The 23,680-nt window shown below is 41.6% G+C and overlaps 1 protein-coding gene across 1 annotated transcript in view; it reads left to right on the forward strand.

The window, feature by feature from the left end:
• The window catches only part of BMPER (BMP binding endothelial regulator), a 351,352-nt gene that overhangs the window by 197,430 nt on the left and 130,242 nt on the right, over positions 1 to 23,680 (forward strand). The window contains exons 7-9 of the mRNA XM_073630479.1: positions 607 to 706; positions 12,931 to 13,040; positions 16,496 to 16,636. Of these exons, the coding sequence (XP_073486580.1) occupies positions 607 to 706; positions 12,931 to 13,040; positions 16,496 to 16,636 (351 nt within the window). The remainder of the gene's footprint in view (positions 1 to 606; positions 707 to 12,930; positions 13,041 to 16,495; positions 16,637 to 23,680) is intronic.

The following is a 23,680-nucleotide window of genomic DNA, read 5'->3' on the forward strand; positions in this document are numbered from 1 at the left end:
ATCCTGTAGTTGGAATTATGCTCAAAAGAAACATTTGTGTACAACACAAGTGATGTAGTGTGCTAACACATACTAATATTAAATCTGTTATTAAAAAAGGGGATGAAATTATTTTGCATAGTAATCATCTAAATTGTAAGCCAATATGAATCTATGAATTTAATTTCTAAATATTTGACTTCATTTTCTTTAATTGCCTTAAACACTGCGGTAATATATTCTCACATTGCTTAATCAACATAGGATTTATATGTTGCTACAACATTAAAAACCCTAACATATGATAATATGTTGACTGTGACTCCAAGACTGTAATCCCCAGTAATAAAATTTCTGTGGAAATTTCAGGGTAATGTTTATGTTTTAATAATATATATAATAGTTACTGGCAGAGGCCACCAGGTTATTTGGATACAGATAACTGAAAGCAGATTGGATTTGGTTTTATAGCCTATCATGTAAAATGGAGAAATATAATTTCTTTGTATGTTTACGGGAGGGTAGCCATGTTGTTAGATTTTTTTTCAGCTAACGTTTCATTACTAGGTTAGACAACCAGTTAGGCGTACAATATTTATATTTCTAACCTCACCTATTTTCCTTTAGGGAGGCAGGACACAATGCATAAAGGAGGTCTGCCCTATTCTGTCATGCCCCCAGCATCTCAGTCATGTTCCTACTGGACAGTGTTGCCCAAAATGTATAGGTGAGTGAACATATTTTATATTTTTTATATGCCTGCATGGAATTAAAGGTTCATGTTGGGCCCCACAAATTCATTTAATATATGATAACTCTCATGTATAAACACAGATAAGGGGAAGAGTGGAAGTACACCTGAAGAGATATTTGCTGATTAATTGGGTTGAGGAACACTTGCATTTTGTTGCCTGCATTTTCCTGTCTTTTATTATTATTTTTTTTCTTTACACATGATGCCCATTGAACCAGGCCAAACAGGCACATGGCCTTGTTTTATGCCTAAATCTAGGCATATTTTGCTGCTTCAGGGTTCTGTTATATACAACCAGTATAACCTTTTACATTATGCTGTTCAGACTGTGACTGCCCCACTGGACCTCTAGTACTTTCTTAGATTTAAGGGCTCTTTCACACTTGTATGTCCATTTTCACGGACTCAGTTTGCTCAGCGGGGATCGATCCATTGATTCCCACTGAACCGGTGGGTGACAGGTGTGTCTCTGCTCACTGTGGAGAGACGGACCTGTCAGATCTCCGCACTCCGCTATGGGGGATCAGATGAAAACGGATCCGCCTGTCCGTTTTCATCCGATCCGCCAGATGGATGGAAAGTAGGGTTTCCATCCGTCTGAATTTAGCGGCGCGTATCGGATGTCAGCGGACATGTCACCGCCGACATGCGTCACTCCATAGAACTGCATGGAGCGTCCCTTCAGGTCCGCCTTAAAACGATATTAAAAGACAAATGGCAAAGGTGTTGAATAAAGCAAAACCCAAGTGATTGTAAAGCTGAGATGTTTCACAGAGACCTAGGCATCACTCAGACACACATGTTGACATCTTTCAAGGGACAAGCCCTCTTCCTCCCACTTTGCTTCACATCAGAATGTACAAGTGATGCCATTTGGATTTTTGTGAGTTGTTCTTTAGGTAATACACTAGACCATTGTGCCCTCTTATTGTCATTTCAGCAGAAGGATTTCCCCAGTTGAAAGTTGGCTGCATTGATGAAGCATTCCTGTTACTGAAGGGAATGATTGTGGGGATGTTCTTATACTGAGGCAGATCTTGGTCTCAGCAATTCCTTAGTGTTATGGTGTCAGTACTTTGGATCAATCTTTTCTACCTTTGTACGTTCATCAATGGCAGATTGGTGGCCTATTATTTACCCAGTGTTGTATATAAACGGCAATAGATAAATATCCATTGGGCATCCGATCCACCCAGAAAATGCTTTGTACTGAGCTGTCATTAGATAGCTCAGTACACAGAGATGCTGTACCATTCCAATTCAAGGGGTAGGGTATACCATGTGATCACTGTGACTGGTCATCACAATGATCATATGGTACTGTTTACAGTGCTTATCACTCCAATTTCCCTTACAACAGGGGATGGAGAGAAAACAAGTATTTATGAATAGGGACAGAATTAATGGATCTGCAGATGCAGATTCCTTTCTTCTGCTTTGCTGACACAGGGGTCATTTTTATTAATTGTTTCATGCCCCCCTGCTACATATACTAGCTCCATGTTGTCTCCATGCAACCTATATAGTAGGTCTTTCATCTCCCTTATTCAGCACATCTAAATTTTAACCCCTTCATCTCTATCCTGCCAGTGTATGTAACTAGTACGTTAACCCCTTCACTTCCTCCTTCCTCTGTGTATGGCCTGTACGGTATAATAACTAGTGCACTATTCTCAAGCTCTGTGTTTTATCTCCTCAGTACCAGCATGTGTCTTTATTTCTACAAAATTTTGGCAAAATAATGAGATCCCCTTGGGGTGCCTATTTTCCAAAAAGGGGTTATTTCAGGAGTTGTCATACTATTCTGCCCTTTTTTTTGCCTAAATTCTTTTTTATTAATTTTAGAAAAAGAAAAGTTCCAAAAATTATACACCACAACAAGAAAAACCTTAACATTATTCGTAAAAAACAAACAGTAAAATAAGAAAAAAATTAGATCTCATACACATCATAACATATATACTATTACGAACATGTATATAAAATGTGTATCTCCTAGGAACTTATCATAGTGACCCTATATATTATATGTCGTTTTTATTTCAGCAGAAAGTAAGGGGAAAAAAAATTTCTTTACATTTTTTTCTTAAAAGCAATTTTTTTCCTTTTAATAGCAGTTTTTAATACCACCAAAAGAAAGCCCTATCTGTCTAAAAAAAAAAAAAAAAAAGATATAAAACTAATTTTGAGTAAATTGTCTTATAACGAAATAATTGTCAGAAAAGTTCCTGAAAACTGAAAAATGGCCTGGTAATGAAGGGGAATTATAGGCTGGTACTCAAGTGGTTAAGACCTCTTTCACATGGGCAGCAAAAGAGCAGTAAAAAAAGGCAATTGGTCCATGTTTTTACAGCTCCCAAAGGCCCACCTAAAGTCTACCATGGCAGCCAGAGGGGGTGTTACACATATCATTGCTGTGATGCTATACTTTATAACCCCCTAAAAATGAACTCAGCTTATCAAGTTTGACAGGTGCTAACTTTGTCTTTATCTGGGTGTATGAAGGCAGTTACATCTTTAATGGATATAGATGCTCTTTCTTGAAATGACCAATGTGTAGAATCCTTCTGTGACTTTTTCTCCATATTCATGTAACATTACATGTGGCATATGTGCAACAGCGTGCCCAATTCAATTTTTCCAAATAATAACTACATGCAGTAGTGTAGGGACAAGTAGCAGTGTACCCTGTGTCGGTAGATGGTTACTTACTGACATTTTCTATAGAGAATTATTCTTCTTGTGTCTCCATACGGAAAGGGCATGTTACTGTGCATGCAGTCTGTCATACTAGAGATTTTTAATGTGCTATATTTAAAAAAAAAAAAAAAAAAAAATGTATTTGTATTTTTTAATACTAACAACACATTCTCAGATAACAATATACATACTTCAAATGTGATGCTTAATTCAAGTATATCTGAAGCCAATAACTTTTATTTTTAATTTTTGATAGAAGGTTTAAAACTTCTGGTAGGTTTTTATTGCTGTTGGTGTCTCTTTCAGGAAGATTCACTCTCTCTGTTTTTCTGGGTGACGGATATCGCTGTAACTGAAAGTATCAATCTTAAGCATAGCAATAAGATAGCTACTAGAAATGCCTAATATGAAAGACCTTGAGCAATGTCATTAACTCCTTCATGCCTAAGGGTAAAACAAATCTTAGTGCCTAAGCCCAATTTTGTAACTTTGACATGTGTTAGTAAAACCGTATATTCCATCACAACTACTTTGTGCATCCAGGTGGATTGGCTTTTTGGGCTTTGGGCTTTCATTGGGCTTTCATTGGGCTTTCATTTGGCTTTCATTTGGTAGTAAATAGTTACGGATATCACCTTTTTTTTTTTTTTTTTATTATGTAAGGAAAATTGGCCCAAAATTGGCTCGTGTGTACGCGGCATAATACATTTTTTTTTTAAATGCAACTTTATATTTATTTCTACTACCATAATCTACCACCAAAGAACAACTCAAAATACATTCTCCTGCTCCTGAAGATCGCAGCAATACCACATATGTGTATGTTAGTTTTTGTTTGTACCCATAGTACAGCCCAGAAACAATAGTGCACACTTTGTTTTTTTCTAATCCTACCAAAAACACAACGACACTGACACTAACTGACACTGATACTAATTAAAACAAATCCTGTGCACAAAATACTGTTCCTGACCTTGACATTTGACCTTGACCTTTGACCCTGACCTTGACCCAACCACTAACCCTGGGGCTGACCTAGATCAAACCATGATCTAGGTTTTTCTTTTTTTATTATTATTATTATTATTATTATTATTATTATTATTATTATTATTATTATTATTATTTTTTTATACGCATCCTTTTTTTTCTACCTCTGCAAGGACAGAGATAGATACAAAATATCTGTCTCATCAATTCACAGAGACAGAAGATACGGGGTGGGCTTTACAGTGACTGATCACTGTGATAGCCAATCAGAGGCTGTCACAGCGATCAAGTGATCCAGAATGAGACGTTCCTGGTCCCGATCATTAGAACGGGGCCCAGGGCTCTCGGTGGGCCTCCCAGCACAAATACGCAGCCCCATGGAAAAAAGCCCATGCAGTGAGGCCGCATATTTGCGTACGGTGGGCGTGAAGGGGTTAATGTTGTGATGTGAAATTGCTACTGTGCGCAGTCAGATTTGTTGCACCCAATAAGAAGATAAAGAACATTTAAAGGTGTCTGGCACAATTCCTGAGTTTGCCTTCAGTCTATATAGCAATAGAACATTTGCTGGCCATATATGGATCTAATTATTTGCAAAATTTGATTTATCTTCCCTTCACTCAGCATTCAAGCCCCGTGGTGGGTGTATTTTGGGCAATGTCCCCATTAAAACCTATATCATTTAAGTTATTTCTTCATCTCTGATTTATCATCATACATTAATGGGAAATGTTAAATTGTACAACAATCCCACCTCTACCTGTATATACATGTTTTAACTACATAGATATATTATTATAATATTATTGTTAAACATTTTTGTTAAAGCTTAACTTCAGGGAAATTAAAAAAAACTAACCTTGCAGTGGGCTCAAGAGTTAAATGCTTATTTTTGCTCATCTTACCATTAAAAAGCAGTTTTACTTACCCTATTAATTGCTCCCCAGATTTCAGCTTTAAACAGCAAAGGGAATTGAACAAAAATGTTGATTTTAGCTCTGAATGACAGTATACCTGCTGTGCAGCATATTTCTCTAGGTATATCATTTTATAGAGGTATTTTGTAAGAAAGCTTTATGGACTGTGTCACTCTTTAAGTTAGGACCATATATGGTATAGGTGCTTATTCATGGTCAATTTACAACTTGTCTCTTAGAAAGTTTATTTTATTTACACAAAAGCTTCACACAACGATTCCTAAAAATAAATATCACATAATCACATTGGGCTGATCTCCTGCTACTAATTAACTTATATTGTAGTAATATGACATGCCATTAATAAGCTGGATCACAGACCAGAATACCAAACATTGATACTAACATCACTGAAGATTACCGTCTACGAGTCAATGTCAAACAGACTTACTGATAAGAATAAATAATCTATATGAGATCTGATCCTTGTAAATACTCCGTGTGTGTTTTATGAACATTTCTTTCCTATTCGTGTGTTTGTCTTGTAATTTACAAGCTGTTGAGAAATACAAATAGCGTATAGTGGAATAGACTTGTATTTGCATTCTGTAAAGTTTTAGAATTCTTTTCAAGATAAAAAAAAAACAGGGGCACCAACATTTTATCTAACACTGTTTTGAAACAATGAATCATGTATACTGTATCTGTCACATGAGTAGTATCCCTAAACTTAGTGGACCATTAACGGTCAAATATAAACTGACTCATATGAGTTTAACAAATGTTTATTTAAGGGTTACTTTATTTCAATCACACATATATTTTACAGTACAGTACATGTTCTATAACCACTTTCCGACCACCGCATGTACATTTACGTTGACAGAATGGCACGGATAGGCAAATGGGTGTACAGGTCCGTCCTTTTAAATTTGCCGCCGTGTGGTCGCGTGCGCACCGCCAGTGGCAAGCGCGTGACCCTGCCGCGAGCTCCATGAGTATGATCGCGGGTCCCGCAGACTCGATGTCTGCGGGGATACCCGCGATCGTTTTATGGAGAGGAAGAACGGGGAAATGCTGATGTAAACAAGCATTTCCCCATTCTGCCTAGTGACACTGACACTGATCACCGCTCCCTGTAATCGGGAGCAGTGATCAGTGTCGTGTCACACATAGCCCACCCCCCCACAGTTAGAACACATCCCTAGGACACACTCCCTCCTGGTTAACCCCTTCACTGCCCGTCACATTTACACAGTAATCAATGCATTTTTAATCGCACTGATCGCTGTATAAATGTGGATTGTTCCAAAATAGTGCCAAAAGTGTCCAATCTGTCCGCCATAATGTCACAGTCACGATAAAAATTGCTGATCGCTGCCATTACTAGTAAAAAAAAAATATTAATAAAAATGCCATAAAACTATCCCCTATTTTGTAGACGCTATAACTTTTGTGCAAACCAATCAATAAACACTTATTGCAATTTTTTTTACCAAAAATATGTAGAAGAATACGTATCGGCCTAAACTGAGGAAAAAAAATGTTTTTTTATATATTTTTTGGGGGGGATATTTATTATAGTAAAAAGTATAAAATAATGCGTTTTTTTTTTCAAAATTCTCGCTCTTTTTTTGTTTACAGCGCAACAAATAAAAACCGCAGAGGTGATCAAATACCACCACAAGAAAGCTCTATTTGTGGGGAAAAAAGGACGTCAATTTTGTTTGGGTACAACATTGCACGACCTGCGCAATTGTTAGTTAAAAATTGCTCTGGTCTTTGGCGTGCCAAATGGTCCGGGGCTTAAGTGGTTAAAGTAAATGTAGTCCTGATGATGAACTTGTTTTCCCCATTTTGACATTTAAATATATGGTTGAAAACAGTATTCATATCCATTTGAAAAAGTGTAAATAAATAAATAAACTACTGATCATGACAGAAATCTACTGAGCTGACCATTTTCTGTGCTCTCTGCCTGTTCTACACTGTTAGCATTTAGAAATTGTCCCAGCTCTCTATATGGAATTTCAGATCATATCACCCTTATCTCATGAAGAAGAGAAGAGGGGGAGATGTCTGTAGTCCATATCAGGAGAGCAGCCTAGGGTGACAAGGCTGGAGCGTTGTCACCTTTTAACAGGATCGCAAGGTGGAACTAAAGGGACAAAAGCCTACCACATCTAAAGCTGCAATATATTTTTTTGTGGGTTTTACATACACTTTAATGCAAGCTCACCATATAATTATATTAGCAGTCTGTTTCAGAATATTATTGATTGTAGTACATGATAGATTAATATTGTTTTCCATAAACCATACGAATACAGTATAGAACTGAAAGCCAACATTTTGTAAGTCTTTGGTAAGACAGAAAAGGGTAAGAATATTTTAATTGCTGTTTTTTTAATTCTCACTTTCTGTTAATGGCAACAACAAAAACAGACAGAATTAGAATGATTTTGTTAACCCTTCTTCATTATGCTGCCTATTCTCTCTGTAGGGAGATTGTGTTCAACTTCAAATGTTTTAACCTGTCGCTATTTTATCCAGTAAGTTGAGAACTGTTTTAGCTGCAAGAATTGTGCAAAATGCCTTTCCAATATCTTCAATTGGTGGCTGACAAGCTGTTGATCGCAGCTATTTACCTAAAATGTGACCCCAACCCCCGTCACTGGCACCCTTGCTCTGTGCTGTGTCTGCCAGCTTCTCCTCCTCTCCCCTTTCGCTGGCTTTTGGTGCTGCAGGGTAGCCACAGGGGAATTAAACTCTGCTTCAACCCCCCTGTACCCCCCCCAGATTCCGCAGTACCCCTTCCCTGCAGCACTGGCCAGCTTCCTTCAACCTCCTACTGCCTTCAGCTACTGCAGGGGAGCCTGGGGGATATCAAACTCTCCCCAACTCTCCCCATATCCCCCCCATGGCACTGTGACCTGGAACGCCGCCCCCCCCAGCAGCATTGATTCCCCAAAAACTCTGAAAGCTGTAAGTAAAAAAACCATAACCGCTAGATTATTAGAATATATTTTTTGTTATTAGTGGAATTTGATACCACCATATTTTGGGTATAGGAACACTATTTTGTAAAAAAAAAAAAAAAAAAAAAAATGTTTTTTATGAATTTAATACAGTTTTAGCTTTTATATTCAGTTGGAATTTAGGCAATATTTTTAAAGTTTTGTTATGTTAGTGTCTACTAATAATTTTGTTAGTGTATTTTTAGGGAAAATATAATTTTGATAAACATTTGCGGAAATATCTCTGGACCTAAAAAATCAGTAGCACCTTCTTTTTATTCTACCGGTCCTATGCTTTCCTATTCATTCATATAATGTATGGTTTGGTAGGTCTATAACAAACTCTGAAAGCTGTAAGTGAACAATTAAAAAAAACAACAGAAAACTTGCAAAAATGGTCTGTCCACCTGAGATTAACATTGGAGTGCAGCGAAAAGTCCAGTGCCAATCCCCAGTGCTTTACCTTTTCTTTTTTCTTTGTCTCTTCTCCAGTGCTGGGCAGTACCCAATTAAGCAGAGAATTGCACTAAAAACATCAGTGCTGTTTTTTGAGGGTAGAATCTCATGATGATGTGCCTCCAGGGGGAAAGCTCACAACCTGCAAATGAAACAGAAAGTGCACTGGCGTAGTGTAACATCCTCAAAAAAATCCTTAAAAAAATTAAAATGAAAGGCAAAACATTTGAGTATAAATATAAGAGACATTATAAATACCTTTTTCCCCCTTTTTTAAATGTGATCACATGCCTTCTGTTCTCAGCTGCATAAGAGCTGGGGGAGGAGAAGCTGCAGCACACTGAGCTTCCCAGTGAAAGGCTGTGCCGGGGGAGTGTGTCAGGACAAGTCTGATCATTGGAGGAAAGCAGGCTGAGTTCCAATCAAAGCTAGAGAGTTTACCACGCTGTGCTCTCATGCCTAGTGTGGTCAGTATTTAATATGAAAGCAGAGGGACTGGCAGGGACACAAGGGATTTCACACAAAGGAAGCAATACAAATAGAACAGGATACTTTTTCATACAAGTACATGGTACAGCAGGCACATATTTTTCAGGCAGGTTTATTTTTTAGTCATCCAATATGTGAAGAGCTAAATCCCTTTCTTTAATACTACATGAATATTATCTACTGTTTTAGTAAATCAACACCTTTAAATCTGTTACACAGTGTGTTTGATGTTTTTTTTTTTTTTTCATTCAACAAAACATAGTTCTTTGAACTTCACAGTCTAAATGGCCTTGAATTATGGCATTCTCTCATGCACATCTGTAATGATTCTTGTGATGGATATGGTTTAATAGTTGCAGTTAAGATTTGGTTTGTTTGGAAACAGGGGTTCACGATTTATATCAAAGCTGTGTACAAGCTTTTACTTTCTTGTTTAACATTATTTTTGATTTCTTTGTGGCGTTGTTTTTAAATTGGTTGGTTTATTTATTTTTTTGGTTTATTTTGTTGGTGGTCTTCTCTTGATCTAGCACTTCAGGTACAAACTGTGGAATTCAGTCATGCACATACTGTTTTCATTCTTCTTTCTTTTTTTAATTTTTAGTTCTTGCTTAAAGGATAACTTGCAGTTTTGCAAGTTAGAAACCATGACAAACTGACACCCACTGGTAGCCTCTACCCATTACAAACAAACCCATTACATACAAAAAAAAAACAGCTTCTTTATCACGTTGCCTTGGTAAAATACAGCATAACACAAATTGGGGTTTACTTACTAAACCTGGAGAGTGCAAAATATGGTGCAGCTGTGCATGAGCCAATCAGTTTTTAACTTTAGTTTGTTAAATTAAGCTAAAAAAAATGGAAGCTGCAGCGCTGCACCAGATTTTGCACTCTTCGGTTTTAGGTTTTAGTAAATCAACCCCGTTGTGTCTAACCATGTCCCAAATTGAGGCTAAAGGTGGGTGGAAAGTACAAAGCTGTGACATGTAAACAGTGCCCAGACCTGTATAGATTGGACAGTTCTAAAAAAGTAAAGCATTGTAATTATTAATTAGCTCAAAAAATTTTTATATCGATAATTTGAAGCAAATTTAACGCTACTTTCACACTGGGCCAGGGGGCATTAGCAGTAAAGCGCCGTTAATTTTACCGGGGCTTTACTACTGTAGAAGCTAGTGGGGCGCTTTTAACCCCCACTAGTGGCCAAATAAAGGGTTAATAGTGTTAAGGGTTAATAGCGCCCGCAAATCACCGCTGCTGAAGCACTTTGCAAGAGCTTTGTCAGCGGTGCCCATTGATTCCAATGGCAGGGTCGGTGGAGGAGCGGTGTATTCACCACTCCCGCACCACCCGAAAGATGCTGCTTGCAGGACTTTTTCTAACATCCTGCAAGTGCACCGCTCCAGTGTGAAAGCACTCAGGCTCTCACATTGGGGCTGCAGGGGAGGCGTTTTCCAGTCGCTTTACAGGTGCTATTTTTAGCCCTTTAGCACCTGAAAAACGTCTCAGTGTGAAAGTAGCCTTAAGCTGTGAGCTTGTTGTCTGAAAATCCGACCGTGTGTATGCTCCATCGGACATTTGCTGTCGGAATTTCCAACAGCAAATGTTTGAGAGCTGGTTCTCAAATTTTCCGACAACAGAACTTGTTGTCGGAAATTCCGGGCATGTGTACACAATTCCGACGCACAAAATTTCACGCATGCTCGGAATCAAGCAGATGAGCCGCACTGGCTATTGAAATTCATTTTTCTCAGCTTATCGTACCTTCTGTACGTCACTGCGTTCTTGACGTTCGGAATTTCCGACAACATTTGTGTGACCGTGTGCATGCAAGACAAGTTTGAGCCAACATCTGTCGGAAAAAAATCCATGGTTTTGTTGTCAGAATGTCCGATCATCTGTACATGGCATAAAAGTTATCACAAGATGTATCAAGTCCCTACTCGTTTGACAAAAGTATAGCTGGCTTCCTCACCACAAGGATCTGAGGATTTCGGAATAGGATTTTTGCTTTGCTGCATCAGGTCTTGGGAGTCTCCAAGTCTCCACAAATTGCATTGCTCAATATGCTAGTTGATAAAGTTTCCAAAAGTGCTTTCTCAGGACTAGCTGGATGACTCTGGTACGCATTAGCCTGTTACTGCTCTAAGCTCTTGTGTCTCTTTTTTTTTCTTTTTGTCTCTTCTTATCCTTTCCTCGGTTTCTGTATACATTGCTTAATAACTTGGGAGTCCATATAACCCTTCAGGGCTAGGGTGCTTTCTCAAGCGCTTTTATGGTGGAAGATCTTGGTGGCATGGTTGCCTTTTGTCTCTATGCCATTTCTAGGGTATCCTCAGATTTATGATAAAGAACATTTCACACACTGCAAATGTTGTGATTTTTTCTTTTATTTCTTGTATGTCTCCCCTGTAATAAGTCTCAGACCTAGCTGAATGTGCTTTACCATGGTTTGATGCTTTGTATGCTGCCTTTATATCTGTATTGCATATTACTTCCTTTAATGAAAAAAGAGTGAAGGTAAAAAACTTTATGTAGATCCTAATAGATAAAGTTATTCCTTGAAGCATTACCGTTTTGGAAATGTAATTTGTTTATTTGGACAACACCATGGGAGCCCTAAATCTTAGGATGCTCTATAACCAGAACCTACACGATCACTGTAAGGCTTGCCCTTCCAATTGGCCAACAAATGGAATAGGTGGCCTTCCTAGCCCATGGTTTGGAACAGTTGGCATGTAGGCAACCATGCAGGCTCTGGTTGCAAAATTATTTATAGAGCATCCTTACAACTAAGCTTCTGGGAGCACTTTGGAAAGAAGTTATGAAGGTGGGCAACAGGAAGGTGCCTACTGTCCAGCACTTTAGGCAGTGTATAAAGACAAAAGTCAAGGGGTTTGCTTTAAAGAGACTTAAAAACATTAGTTAAGAAATTTTTCGCCTGTGCTGCCGAACACTGCTTAGATTTTTCCCCAAAGTCCTCCTGCTGAACTTTACATCACCACTGTGTCCTGTTGTGATGTGAAGGGCAGCGGGAGGATTCACGATACATATGTATTTTTAGGATTTTTGTGTGGCAGAGTCTTTTTAAATTCCTAAACATAGAGTAAAACTAGAGCAACATATGAAACATTTCCAGGGAACAATGAGCATGCATAGAGTAAAATCTTCCTAGCTGTCAGTTATTCACTATCAAGGACCCAACACATTAGACTGAAGAAAAGCAATGCAGCTACTAGAACAGCAGCATACAAAAGCTGCATTTGCTGTTTACTTTATAGGAAATCTGAAGAATGCCACTGCTAAACTTTCCTTTTGATCATTCCATGGCTGTAATGCAAATCAGGATGACAGCCGTGTGATCTGCACCTTTTGAAGCAAGTTATTGAATATTTTTCAGTGCTTATAGGTTTCCTTTAAAGCATAGCACTTTCAGTGCTGATATTAATGTGGCTGTGTTGGAAAAAAAAGAAAGAAGGTCTTATAGGAGAAATAATACAGACTGAATTGTTTGCCTTTCATGTGGCTTTTTAAACCACATTGCTAATGTTTTGAACTGGATTTTATTAGGGAATATTTTTTTGCTTGCACTGTATTTTTAAAATGATTTTTAAACTTATTTTAGGCCAAAGAAAAGTGTTTGACCTGCCTTCTGGCAGCTGCCTGTTTCGAAGTGATGTCTATGACAACCATTCCAGTTTTATGTACGACAGCTGTACAACGTGCACCTGCAGGGTAAGTAAAGCACCTGCAACCACATATGAGCTTTCCCTCTGGATCCCTTTCTCATCTGTCACTTATCCAGATATACAAAAGGCTAGTAACACACTGAACCTGTGAGTGACATCTGATTACTGTGTTTAATGCATGATTATAATTGTGATTTTATTGTGTCATATACTCAATACTTATATTTTATGATTTAGTCGAATGGCATTATGTCAGTCAGAAAGCTAGCTTTTTAGGGAATGAATACTGGCACACTGTCCTCTTAAAAACGTTATGGCTGTGGAAAACATGTGTCTGTTTTTTCAAAAGGGGACATTTTAAGGAAAATATATAGCTAGTTATTTATGTTCTCGGTATTCTAGTCTATGTTTTCTTTATTATTTCATGACTAAAAATAAACAATGAAAAAATACTCTGTGGGGTTGATTTACTAAAGGCAAATCCACTCTGCACTGCAAGTGCACTTGGAAGTGCAGTTGCTGTAGATCTGAGGGGAAGATCTGAAATGAGGGGAATCTCTGCTGATTTTATCATCCAATCATGTGCAAGCAAAAATGCTGTTTTTTATTTTCCTTGCATGTCCCCCTCAGATCTACAGCGACTGCATTTCCAAGTGCACTTGGAAGTGCACAGTGGATTTGCTTTTAGTAAAAAAAACCCTATGTCTATATTTTTTTAGTTGGGTCAATATTAAATATTTCCTATTTACAATTTTCAGCCATTGGGTGGAGCTCTATGTTCTTTTCCAGATTTTAACAAGCTTAACTTAACTTTAACTTTAACCTTAACTGCTCTGCCTATTTTTACTAAATAAAATTACACACACAGCTGAATGCATTACAGGAGTGGCTCATGCCCCATCCTTGCTCCCTCTTCCTCTCTGCTCTGAGCCTCTTGCTAGATCTTCACCCTAGAGCCACTTGAGTCATACAGCTGCTGCTGCAGAAGTCTTCCCGCAGTCTGTTTTTTGCTTGTGTGTTTATTTATTCCTATGAAGTCTGTCCATCATTGAAACAAAATAAATGGCCTTTTCATGGGCAGAAGTGTCCAGCCAGAACACTTCTACAGTGGCACCTATGTGGCTCCTAGTGGTTGGTAAAGTGAAGATCTGGAAGGATGGAAGACAGGTGAGTATAAGAATTGGGGGCCTTACTGGCGAGATGAGAGGGGGAATTTAAAAGTTAACTGTTAATGCATTTCAATGGCCATTGGTTTCTAGGGAAAGTATACTGCTCAAAAAAATTAAAGGAACACTTTGAAAACACATCAGATCTCAATGGGGAAAAATATCATGCTGGATATCTATACTGATATTGCCTGGGTAATGTGTCTGGATGCTACATCATTTGATGGAAATGAAAATGATCAAACTACAGAGGGCTCAATTCCAAAATTCCAAAAATCAAAGTGAAAAAATGACGCAGCGGTGTAGTCCATTTTGCTGAAATTTCATTGCAGCAACTCAAAATGGTACTCAGCAGTTTCTATGGCCACCATGCGCTTTTATGCATGCCTGACAACGTTGGGTTATGCTCCTAATGAGGCGACGGATGGTGTCCTGGGGTATTTTCTCCCAGATCTGGACCAGGGCATCATTGGACTCCTAAAAAGATGGAGGTGCAACCTGGTGGTTTCAGTGAGCTGAAACATAATGTCCCAGAGGTGTTCTATTGGATTTAGATCAGGCGAGCATGGGGGCCATTCAGTGGTATCAATTTCTTCATCCTCCGGGAACTAGCTACATACTCTCGCCACATTAAGCCGGGCATTGTCATACACCAGGAGGTACCCAGGACCCACTGCTCCCGCATAGGGTCTGACAATGGGTCCAAGGATTTCATCCGATACCTAATGGCAGTAAGGGAGGCATTGTTAAGCCTGTAGAGGTTTGTGCATCCCTCCATGGATATGCCTCCCCAGACCATGACTGACCCACCACCAAACCCGTCATGCTGAACTATGTTACAGTTGGCATAACATTTTCCACGGCTCCTCCAGCCCCTTTCACGTCTGTCACATGTGCTCAGCGTGAACTTGCTCCCATCTGTGAGCAGCACAAGGTGCCAGTGGTGGACCTGCCATTTCTAGTGTTCAATGGCAAATGCCAATCGAGCTCCACGGTTCCGGGCAGTGAGCACAGGGCTCACTAGAGGAAGTTGGGCCTTCAGGCCACCCTCATGAAGTCTGTGTCTGATTGTTTGGTCAGGTTCCTCTTTGCACAAAGGTGTAGATACCGGTCCTGCTGATGGGTTAAGGACCTTCTGCAGCCCTGTCCAGCTCTCCTAGAATAACTGCTTGCCTCCTGGAATCTCCTCCATGCTCTTGAGACTGTGCTAGGAGACACAGCAAACCTTCTGACAGTGACACATATTGATGTGCCATCCTGGAGGAGTTGGACTGCTTGTGCAAACTCTATAAGGTCCAGGTATTGCTTCATGCTACCAGTAGTGACGATAACCCTAGCCATATGCAAAACTAGTGAAAAACAGTCAGAATAGATGAGTAGGGAAAAAAAAATTCTGTGGCCTCCACCTGTAAAACCATTTAGGTTCCCTTTTACAGACTTTTGCAAACTCTGCTTCTCTGATAAAAATATCATTTTTTTGCAGAACTCAATAGCTTAGACTGAAGTTTATATATACAAGTGGATAACTAATCAGCAGTGACACATTTCTTATTGGAGGGGTCAATGTAATGTTTCTTTTATAGTGATTATTGCAGGCTTCTTCTTCTGTGCTGTCTCATTAGCAAACCCACAATGCTCTGGGATTTTTTTTCATGTAAAAAAGTTCAATTGTAAAACAAAGATTGTTTATAGTACATATAGTAAAAAAGATATAAAACAGCAGTACATATACAGTTTTAAGAATAAGACGACATATTTAAAACTGACCTAAAATCATACAAGTTTTTGTATAAAAACATGTGTTTGACATCCTCATGGGATATAAAATAGGAATAATTCACAAAAAAACAAAAGAAGAGGCAATGTGATGTGTTGCACACAGGGAAATAATAAAACCAAAGTTGTCTCTTTTAGTTTAACTTCCCTCTAGTTTTTAAGTATGAGGCCCATTATTAATTTAACCTCAAAACTCAATTTAAAGGGACATGTTCGCTTTGCAAGTGAATTTTCACTTTGCAAAGAGATTTTTTTTTCTTAACTAGGTGCATGTGTTGAAAACTAACTTTGCAAGAATGGCCAGTCATGTACATGGAAATACATATGTTATTCCTTGCAAATGATTGGATGATAGAAGTCAGCAGAGCTTCATTCACAAAACTACAGAAAAATCCCCTTGTTTAGAGTGGGGTGCTTATTAATTAAACTGAATTATAATTCCTGAAAGGATGTTAATCTGTGTAATCTTCTAGAAGGCAACTACCTAAAAGAAGCAACAATTCTTCGGATTATGTGTCCTTAATTTATTACGTTTTCTGTTAAATTGTGGTTTCTCTAGGACTCAACTGTAGTGTGTAGAAGGAAGTGTTCTCCGGCTGGAACATGCAAAAATGGGCAAGAGCAATGCTGTGATGAGTGTGTCTCCTATGTGCCTGCTGAAGAAGTAAAGGTCTGCAAGTCAGGAAACAAAATATTCAGGGTAAACACAGTTAAACAATAATATAATTCCTTAAATAAAATATGTCATGAGAGAAATATGGAGACTGAGGATTCTGAGCTCACCTTAAAAATGTTTTTGCCTGGCTGCTGAAAAGCCAAGGCATACAAGTTACATAGAACATACCATCCTGACAGGGAGGGGCACATGTGACAAGGGACCTGGCCCAAATATTCATTCTGAAACTGCTTGCATTGGAAGTGCAAGGTCAAAAAATTTGTGAATTTCAAAACCATTAAAGGAGAATTTCAGTAAACACAGATCACCAGAATGAATAAAGCAGAAGTAGGGAGAACCTTGCACTGCAGGTTGTCACGTACCTTCAGCAGAGTCTGAATGTAGAGGGAGGCCTCTCGCACGGTCCTGGTCCTGACACCCCTGGTAGTAGGGACAGGGAGTGCCGGGGCACAGAAGGGTGCAGGTGCCTGCGGCTGGAGAACTGGAACTTGGAGATTCGGAATCCTCCGGAGGCTAGATGAAAGATAGGTCACCAGAACTGTTAGTAGAAGCCGGGCAGGCGTAGGTTCAGGGGCAACTGCAACGTCAGGTCAGGCAAAGGTCGGCAACGGGCTGGCAGCGAGGTATCCAAAACAAAAGACAGTTCGTGGTCAAGGTCAGGCAGAGGTCGGCAACGGGCAGGCAGCGAGGTACAAAGTCAGGAGGCAGAGCCGTAGAAGATAGTCCAAGCCAGGGTCAGTATAATCCGTAAGGTAGGTAGCAGACAAGGGAGATCCGAGAGAGTGGTCAGGAAGCCAGGTAATCAGGAGCAAGTAACAGGTCACACGAACGTCAGGAAATCAGGAACTAGCTGAAGACGATCCAGCACTAGTGTCAGGCACGAACCTTGTTTATATATGGCGCCGAGCGCCAGGATTGGTGGACGTGAACGTGCGTGCGTGAGAACGTACACCCGCACGTATGGCTGTGCGGGTGCGTGCATACGTTCGTACGGATGCGCGGTTGTGCACGTCTGATCCGGAACTCGCTCGTATCTGTCGGGGACACCGCGCATGGCCGTTAGACGCTGCTGCATGGAGACGGGAGCTAGCGCTGTGAGTTCTCTGACATTGCCCCCTCCTTACGGGCAGCCTCTGGATGCCTCTAGACACCGAACCCTCTGAGCGGGAGCGGTGAAAGGCCCGTATGAGTCTTTGAGCATGGAGATTTGTTTCAGGTTCCCAGGAATTCTCTTCTGGGCCAAAGCCTCTCCATTTGATTAAATACTGGTTTTGCCCTTGCCGTTTCCTATGGTCCAAAATGGCTTCAACTTCGAATTCTTCTTCCCCATTCACAATTATAGCTTCAGGGGGTCCTACCTCCCGATCTGGAAAGGAATTTGGTACATCGACCTTGAGTAGTGAAACATGGAAAACAGGGTGGATCCTGAATGAATTGGGAAGTTCGAGTTCATAGGCGACTGAATTAATCTTCTTCTTGACTGGGAAGGGCCCTAAGTATCTAGGTCCCAGTTTTTTAGAAGGGCATGCCAACTTCAGATTCTTAGTAGCCAGCCACACACGATCACCAACCTTTAGCTCCAACTCTCCCCTCTTTTTCTTGTCGAAGAATTTTTTATTATCTTCCTGTGCCTTAGAGATAGTTTCTTTAAGCAACTTATTGTTTGCAGCAAAGAAATTGAGTCTGTCCTGGACAGCAGGTACAGGAGAGTCTGGTATGAGCGCTGGCAAAAAGGAAGGGTGAAACCCGTAGTTGGAGAAGAAGGGTGACTGGTTTGTGGTAGAGTGCGTAGCATTGTTGAATGCAAATTCCGCCAAGGGTAGCAATGAGGCCCAATCTTCCTGAGAAAAAGAAGAAAAACAACGTAGGTACTGTTCCAATGTTTGGTTGGTGCGTTCAGTTTGCCCGTTGGTCTGGGGGTGATATGCTGAAGAAAAGTTCAGTTTGATGCCTAGTGTCTCACACAATGACTTCCAAAATTTAGATGTGAATTGTACTCCACGGTCAGAAACAATGTCACTGGGAATTCCGTGGAGTCTAACAATCTCTTTAATAAACACTCTGGCAGTCTCGGTTGCCGACGGAGTCCCTTTCATAGGGATAAAATGTGCCATCCTGGAAAAACGGTCAACGACCACAAAGACAGATGAGAATCCATCAGAAGGAGGAAGCTCGACAATGAAGTCCATTGCGATTTTATCCCAAGGTCTTTCGGGGATGGGCAGTGGTCTCAGTAGTCCCCAGGCTTTGTTCTTGTTACTTTTATTCCTGAGGCAGGTCAAGCAAGAGTTTACATAAATTCTACAGTCCTTTGCAAGGTTGGGCCACCAAAAATGCCTTTGAATTAAGTCCATGGTCTTGTGACCCCCAAAATGGCCCGCTAAGGGATAATCATGACAGACCTGTAGAATGGTGGTACGTAGACCTTGGGGAACAAAAATCTTACTCCCTTGCCAGAAGAGCCCATCTTTTTCTTGGAGGTTAGTTCCTGGGGGTATCGTTGTCCCTAAAGATGCCTGACGGATCTGTGATATCACACTGGATTGGGTCAATAAGAAATTTCCAGCTTGCAGGATCGTATCTGGTGGGGAAGGATCCACAGTTTCCGTGAACATGCGGGATAGCGCGTCGGGTTTGATGTTTTTAGATCCTGGCCGATAGGTAAGGTGGAAATTGAAACGGGAAAAGAAGAGGGCCCATCTTGCTTGTCTGGGTCTGAGGCGTTTGGCAGTCCTGAGATACTCGAGATTTTTATGATCAGTGAAGATCAAGATGGGATGTGCTGCCCCCTCTAGGAGATACCGCCATTCTTCCAAGGCTGCTTTTATCGCCAAGAGCTCTCGGTCCCCAACGTCATAATTTCTCTCGGAGGCACCTAATTTCTTGGAGAAGAAAGCCACAGGGTGCATTAAAGATTTTGGCCCTTGGCGCTGGGACAGGATGGCCCCCACAGCATTCTCTGATGCATCCACTTCCAGGGTATAAGGTAGGGCAGGATCAGGGTGTTTCAACACCGGAGCAGAGGTAAATAGCTCCTTTAATTTGTCGAATGCAGCTTGGGCTGCTGTGGTCCACTGAAAACGGCTTTGCTTCCTTGTAAGATGTGTGATGGGTGCTATAATACTGGAGACATTTTTAATAAATTTTCTATAAAAGTTAGAGAATCCAATAAAACGTTGCACCCCTTTCTTATCGGTTGGGGGTGGCCAGGACATGATGGCTGAGACTTTCTGAGGATCCATTGCTACACCCCGAGTTGATATTACCAGGCCGAGAAAGTGAATGGTCTGGCGCTCAAACTCACATTTCTCGGCTTTGGCAAAGAGTCCGTTTTGTCTCAATCTCAGAAGAACTTGCCTCACATGGTCACGGTGTGTTTCTAAGGAGTCTGAGAATATCAGGATATCGTCCAGGTAGACAATTACGAATGAGTCCAGGAAATCTCTAAAAATGTTATTCACAAAATGTTGGAAGGTGGCTGGTGCATTGCAGAGTCCGAATGGCATAACTAGGTACTCGAAGTGGCCGAAGCGTGTCCGGAAAGCTGTCTTCCACTCATCACCCTCACGGATTCGAACCAAATTATAGGCACCTCGCAAATCCAATTTTGTGAATATCCGGGCCGAGCGAAGTCTCTGAAACAGTTCTGGGATCAAGGGAAGAGGATAGCGGTTCTTAACTGTTATTTTATTTAGGTCTCTGTAGTCCACACACGGGCGGAGGGAATGATCTTTCTTCTCTACGAAAAATATTCCAGCGCCAGCTGGAGAAGAGGAATGTCTGATGAAACCTTTTTTGAGGTTTTCATTAATGTACTCCTTAAGGACCAGGAGTTCGGGTTCCGACAGGGGAAAGATTCTTCCAAACGGGATTTCTGCCCCTGGTAACAGTTCAATTGGGCAGTCATAAACCCGGTGGGGAGGAAGAGTATCTGCTTTATGCTTATCAAACACATCCAGGAAACTATGGTAGACAGATGGAACCAGTTCTTGGGACTCTGACGTAGATTTTAAACAGCCGAGGACTGGGGTTACATGGTGGAAGACCTTGAGGCAGTTCTGGAGGCAATAGCTGGACTGGAACACTACTTCGCCCGTAACCCAGTTGATTTGGGGATTATGGGCTTGTAGCCACGGCATTCCCAGAATAATTGGAAACAATGGGGATGAGATGACGTCCAGGCACAATAGTTCCTGATGGTTGGGTAATATGCTGGCGGGCAGTGGTTGGGTTTCATGCGTAATAGGCCCGGATTTAATGTTTGACCCATCTGCAAGTCGTATGGAAAGTTGCTGTTGCTTGGGTGTTAATGGGATGTCATGTTGTAGGGCAAAGGCACGGTCTATGAAGCAGCTGCAGGCGCCAGAGTCAATTATGGCCCGGACCCGGAGTGTTCCTTCTGGAAGCTGTAAGGAAACAGGGACAGCAATGTGAGCAGATCTTGTTACAGTTAGTGTTCTAGGTTCATGAGGTAGATAGTTAAACTTACGAGCTTTATTTGGGCACATATTTGCGTAGTGGCCGGCCTCCCCACAATAGAGGCAGAGGTTGTTCTGACGTCGACGCTGTTTCTCTTCAAGTGACAGTGGTGAGCGGAGCAACCCTATCTGCATTGGTTCCGGAGCTTCGGAGGTGGCAGCAGGTACATGGGAGGTGGACATAGTAGGGTTGCTAGGAACTTTGGGTAGCATCCAGGTGGGTCGCATCTGACTGGTTCTTTCAGATCTCCGTTCCCTTAGGCGACGGTCTATCTGGATGGACAATTGGATCAGGTCTTCCAAAGAGTCTGGAAGTCCAACTCGGGCCAACTCATCTTTCAGTGCCTCAGAGAGTCCCATGCGGAACTGATAGCGGAGGGCGGCGGCGTTCCACTGAGTATCGGAACTCCATCGCCTAAAGTCAGTTACGTAATCTTCTACTGGCCTACGTCCCTGCTGGAGAGCATGAAGACTGGCCTCTGCAGTGGTGGCTCGTTGAGGGTCGTCATACATTTTGGCCATTTCATTCATGAAAGAGTCCATAGTATCTAATAGTGGACTGGCTTGCTCCAATAAGCGGTGAGCCCAGGTTTGAGGTTCCCCCTGGAGTAGTGAAATGATGAACCCCACCTTGGTGCTCTCCAAAGAGAAGGTACGGGGCTGTAGCAGGAAGTATAGCTGGCAGGCATTTTTAAAGGCACGGAACTTGCTGCGATCTCCGAAAAACCTCTCTGGAGTGGGGACTCGAGGCTCTAGGGGTGGCACCATTATTGCAGGTGCTGCTGCTGCGGCCACTGGACCGGGAGACCGAGCGGCTGTAGCTGCCTGGTGAGTTGAAGGATTTGGAGACAATGACTCCACTCTTTGCTCAAGTTGCCGGTAGCCATCTTGTAGGCCCTGGACTGCCTGGGTAAGGGCCGAAATCTGTTGGCACAGAGTGTCTAGAGGTGAGGTCCCCCTTTCAGACTCCATCTTGGCTGGATCGTACTGTCACGTACCTTCAGCAGAGTCTGAATGTAGAGGGAGGCCTCTCGCACGGTCCTGGTCCTGACACCCCTGGTAGTAGGGACAGGGAGTGCCGGGGCACAGAAGGGTGCAGGTGCCTGCGGCTGGAGAACTGGAACTTGGAGATTCGGAATCCTCCGGAGGCTAGATGAAAGATAGGTCACCAGAACTGTTAGTAGAAGCCGGGCAGGCGTAGGTTCAGGGGCAACTGCAACGTCAGGTCAGGCAAAGGTCGGCAACGGGCTGGCAGCGAGGTATCCAAAACAAAAGACAGTTCGTGGTCAAGGTCAGGCAGAGGTCGGCAACGGGCAGGCAGCGAGGTACAAAGTCAGGAGGCAGAGCCGTAGAAGATAGTCCAAGCCAGGGTCAGTATAATCCGTAAGGTAGGTAGCAGACAAGGGAGATCCGAGAGAGTGGTCAGGAAGCCAGGTAATCAGGAGCAAGTAACAGGTCACACGAACGTCAGGAAATCAGGAACTAGCTGAAGACGATCCAGCACTAGTGTCAGGCACGAACCTTGTTTATATATGGCGCCGAGCGCCAGGATTGGTGGACGTGAACGTGCGTGCGTGAGAACGTACACCCGCACGTATGGCTGTGCGGGTGCGTGCATACGTTCGTACGGATGCGCGGTTGTGCATGTCCGATCCGGAACTCGCTCGTATCTGTCGGGGACACCGCGCATGGCCGTTAGACGCTGCTGCATGGAGACGGGAGCTAGCGCTGTGAGTTCTCTGACACAGGTATTTAGGTTATGCTTTTCCTCCAGCAAGGAGAATATTGCACAGCAATGACATCACAAACAATCATTCCAAATCATGTGAGACTAGCAGTCAGATGCAGCAGTGCTTAAGATGATCTTACACTACAGGCATGCAGCTAGACGGCTCAATGCATGGAAAGTTTCTAGATATTACCTATAGATAAAACATCTTTATTAGCTGAGTTTAGGTCCAGTGTAAGTAATGGCTTGCATTTACCTAACTGCAACACCCTATTATATTAAACTATGATCATTAGAAAATATCTTAATTTAATAAAACCTTGTTTGTATAAGAAGTGTGTGCCTCTATAAAAGGAATCAGTAAGATTAGAAATATGGGAGCTGGGGCTGCAGCTACATAATAAGAGAATGACCTGGAAAAGGCATGAGGCCAGTAAAGTCCGAACCTCCATCTTGTATGCTTGTTCTAGTTTAGGGACTTATTAGATATTGACACTAAGCTCAGGATGATGGTTCTAAAGCCTATATGTTTAAAAACAAATCAGCAATGTCAGCTCTCATGTTTTCTCTATGTGCAGACTCCTTTGAGGTTGGGTTCACACTAGTGTGAATTGGATGCGGGTTCCCCAAATCCAATTCGCAATAGCAATAGATTTTGATCGGCTCTCTATGGAGCCGGTTCACATATCTCGGGTGCAAATTTGCACAGGAGCCCTGTGTGTCTTATGATCCATTTCAGGTCCAAATTCAGTCAAAAATTTGGGCTGAAATCAGACCTAAAACAGTGAATGGAGATGCACCAGGCCCCTGCTGTGAGCGGCATGTGAAGATAGTGTGAACCCAGCCTAAATTACAGTTCCA

The sequence above is a fragment of the Aquarana catesbeiana genome, linkage group LG05 (genome assembly GCF_042186555.1).
Source record: "Aquarana catesbeiana isolate 2022-GZ linkage group LG05, ASM4218655v1, whole genome shotgun sequence".
NCBI classification, from domain to species: domain Eukaryota; kingdom Metazoa; phylum Chordata; class Amphibia; order Anura; family Ranidae; genus Aquarana; species Aquarana catesbeiana.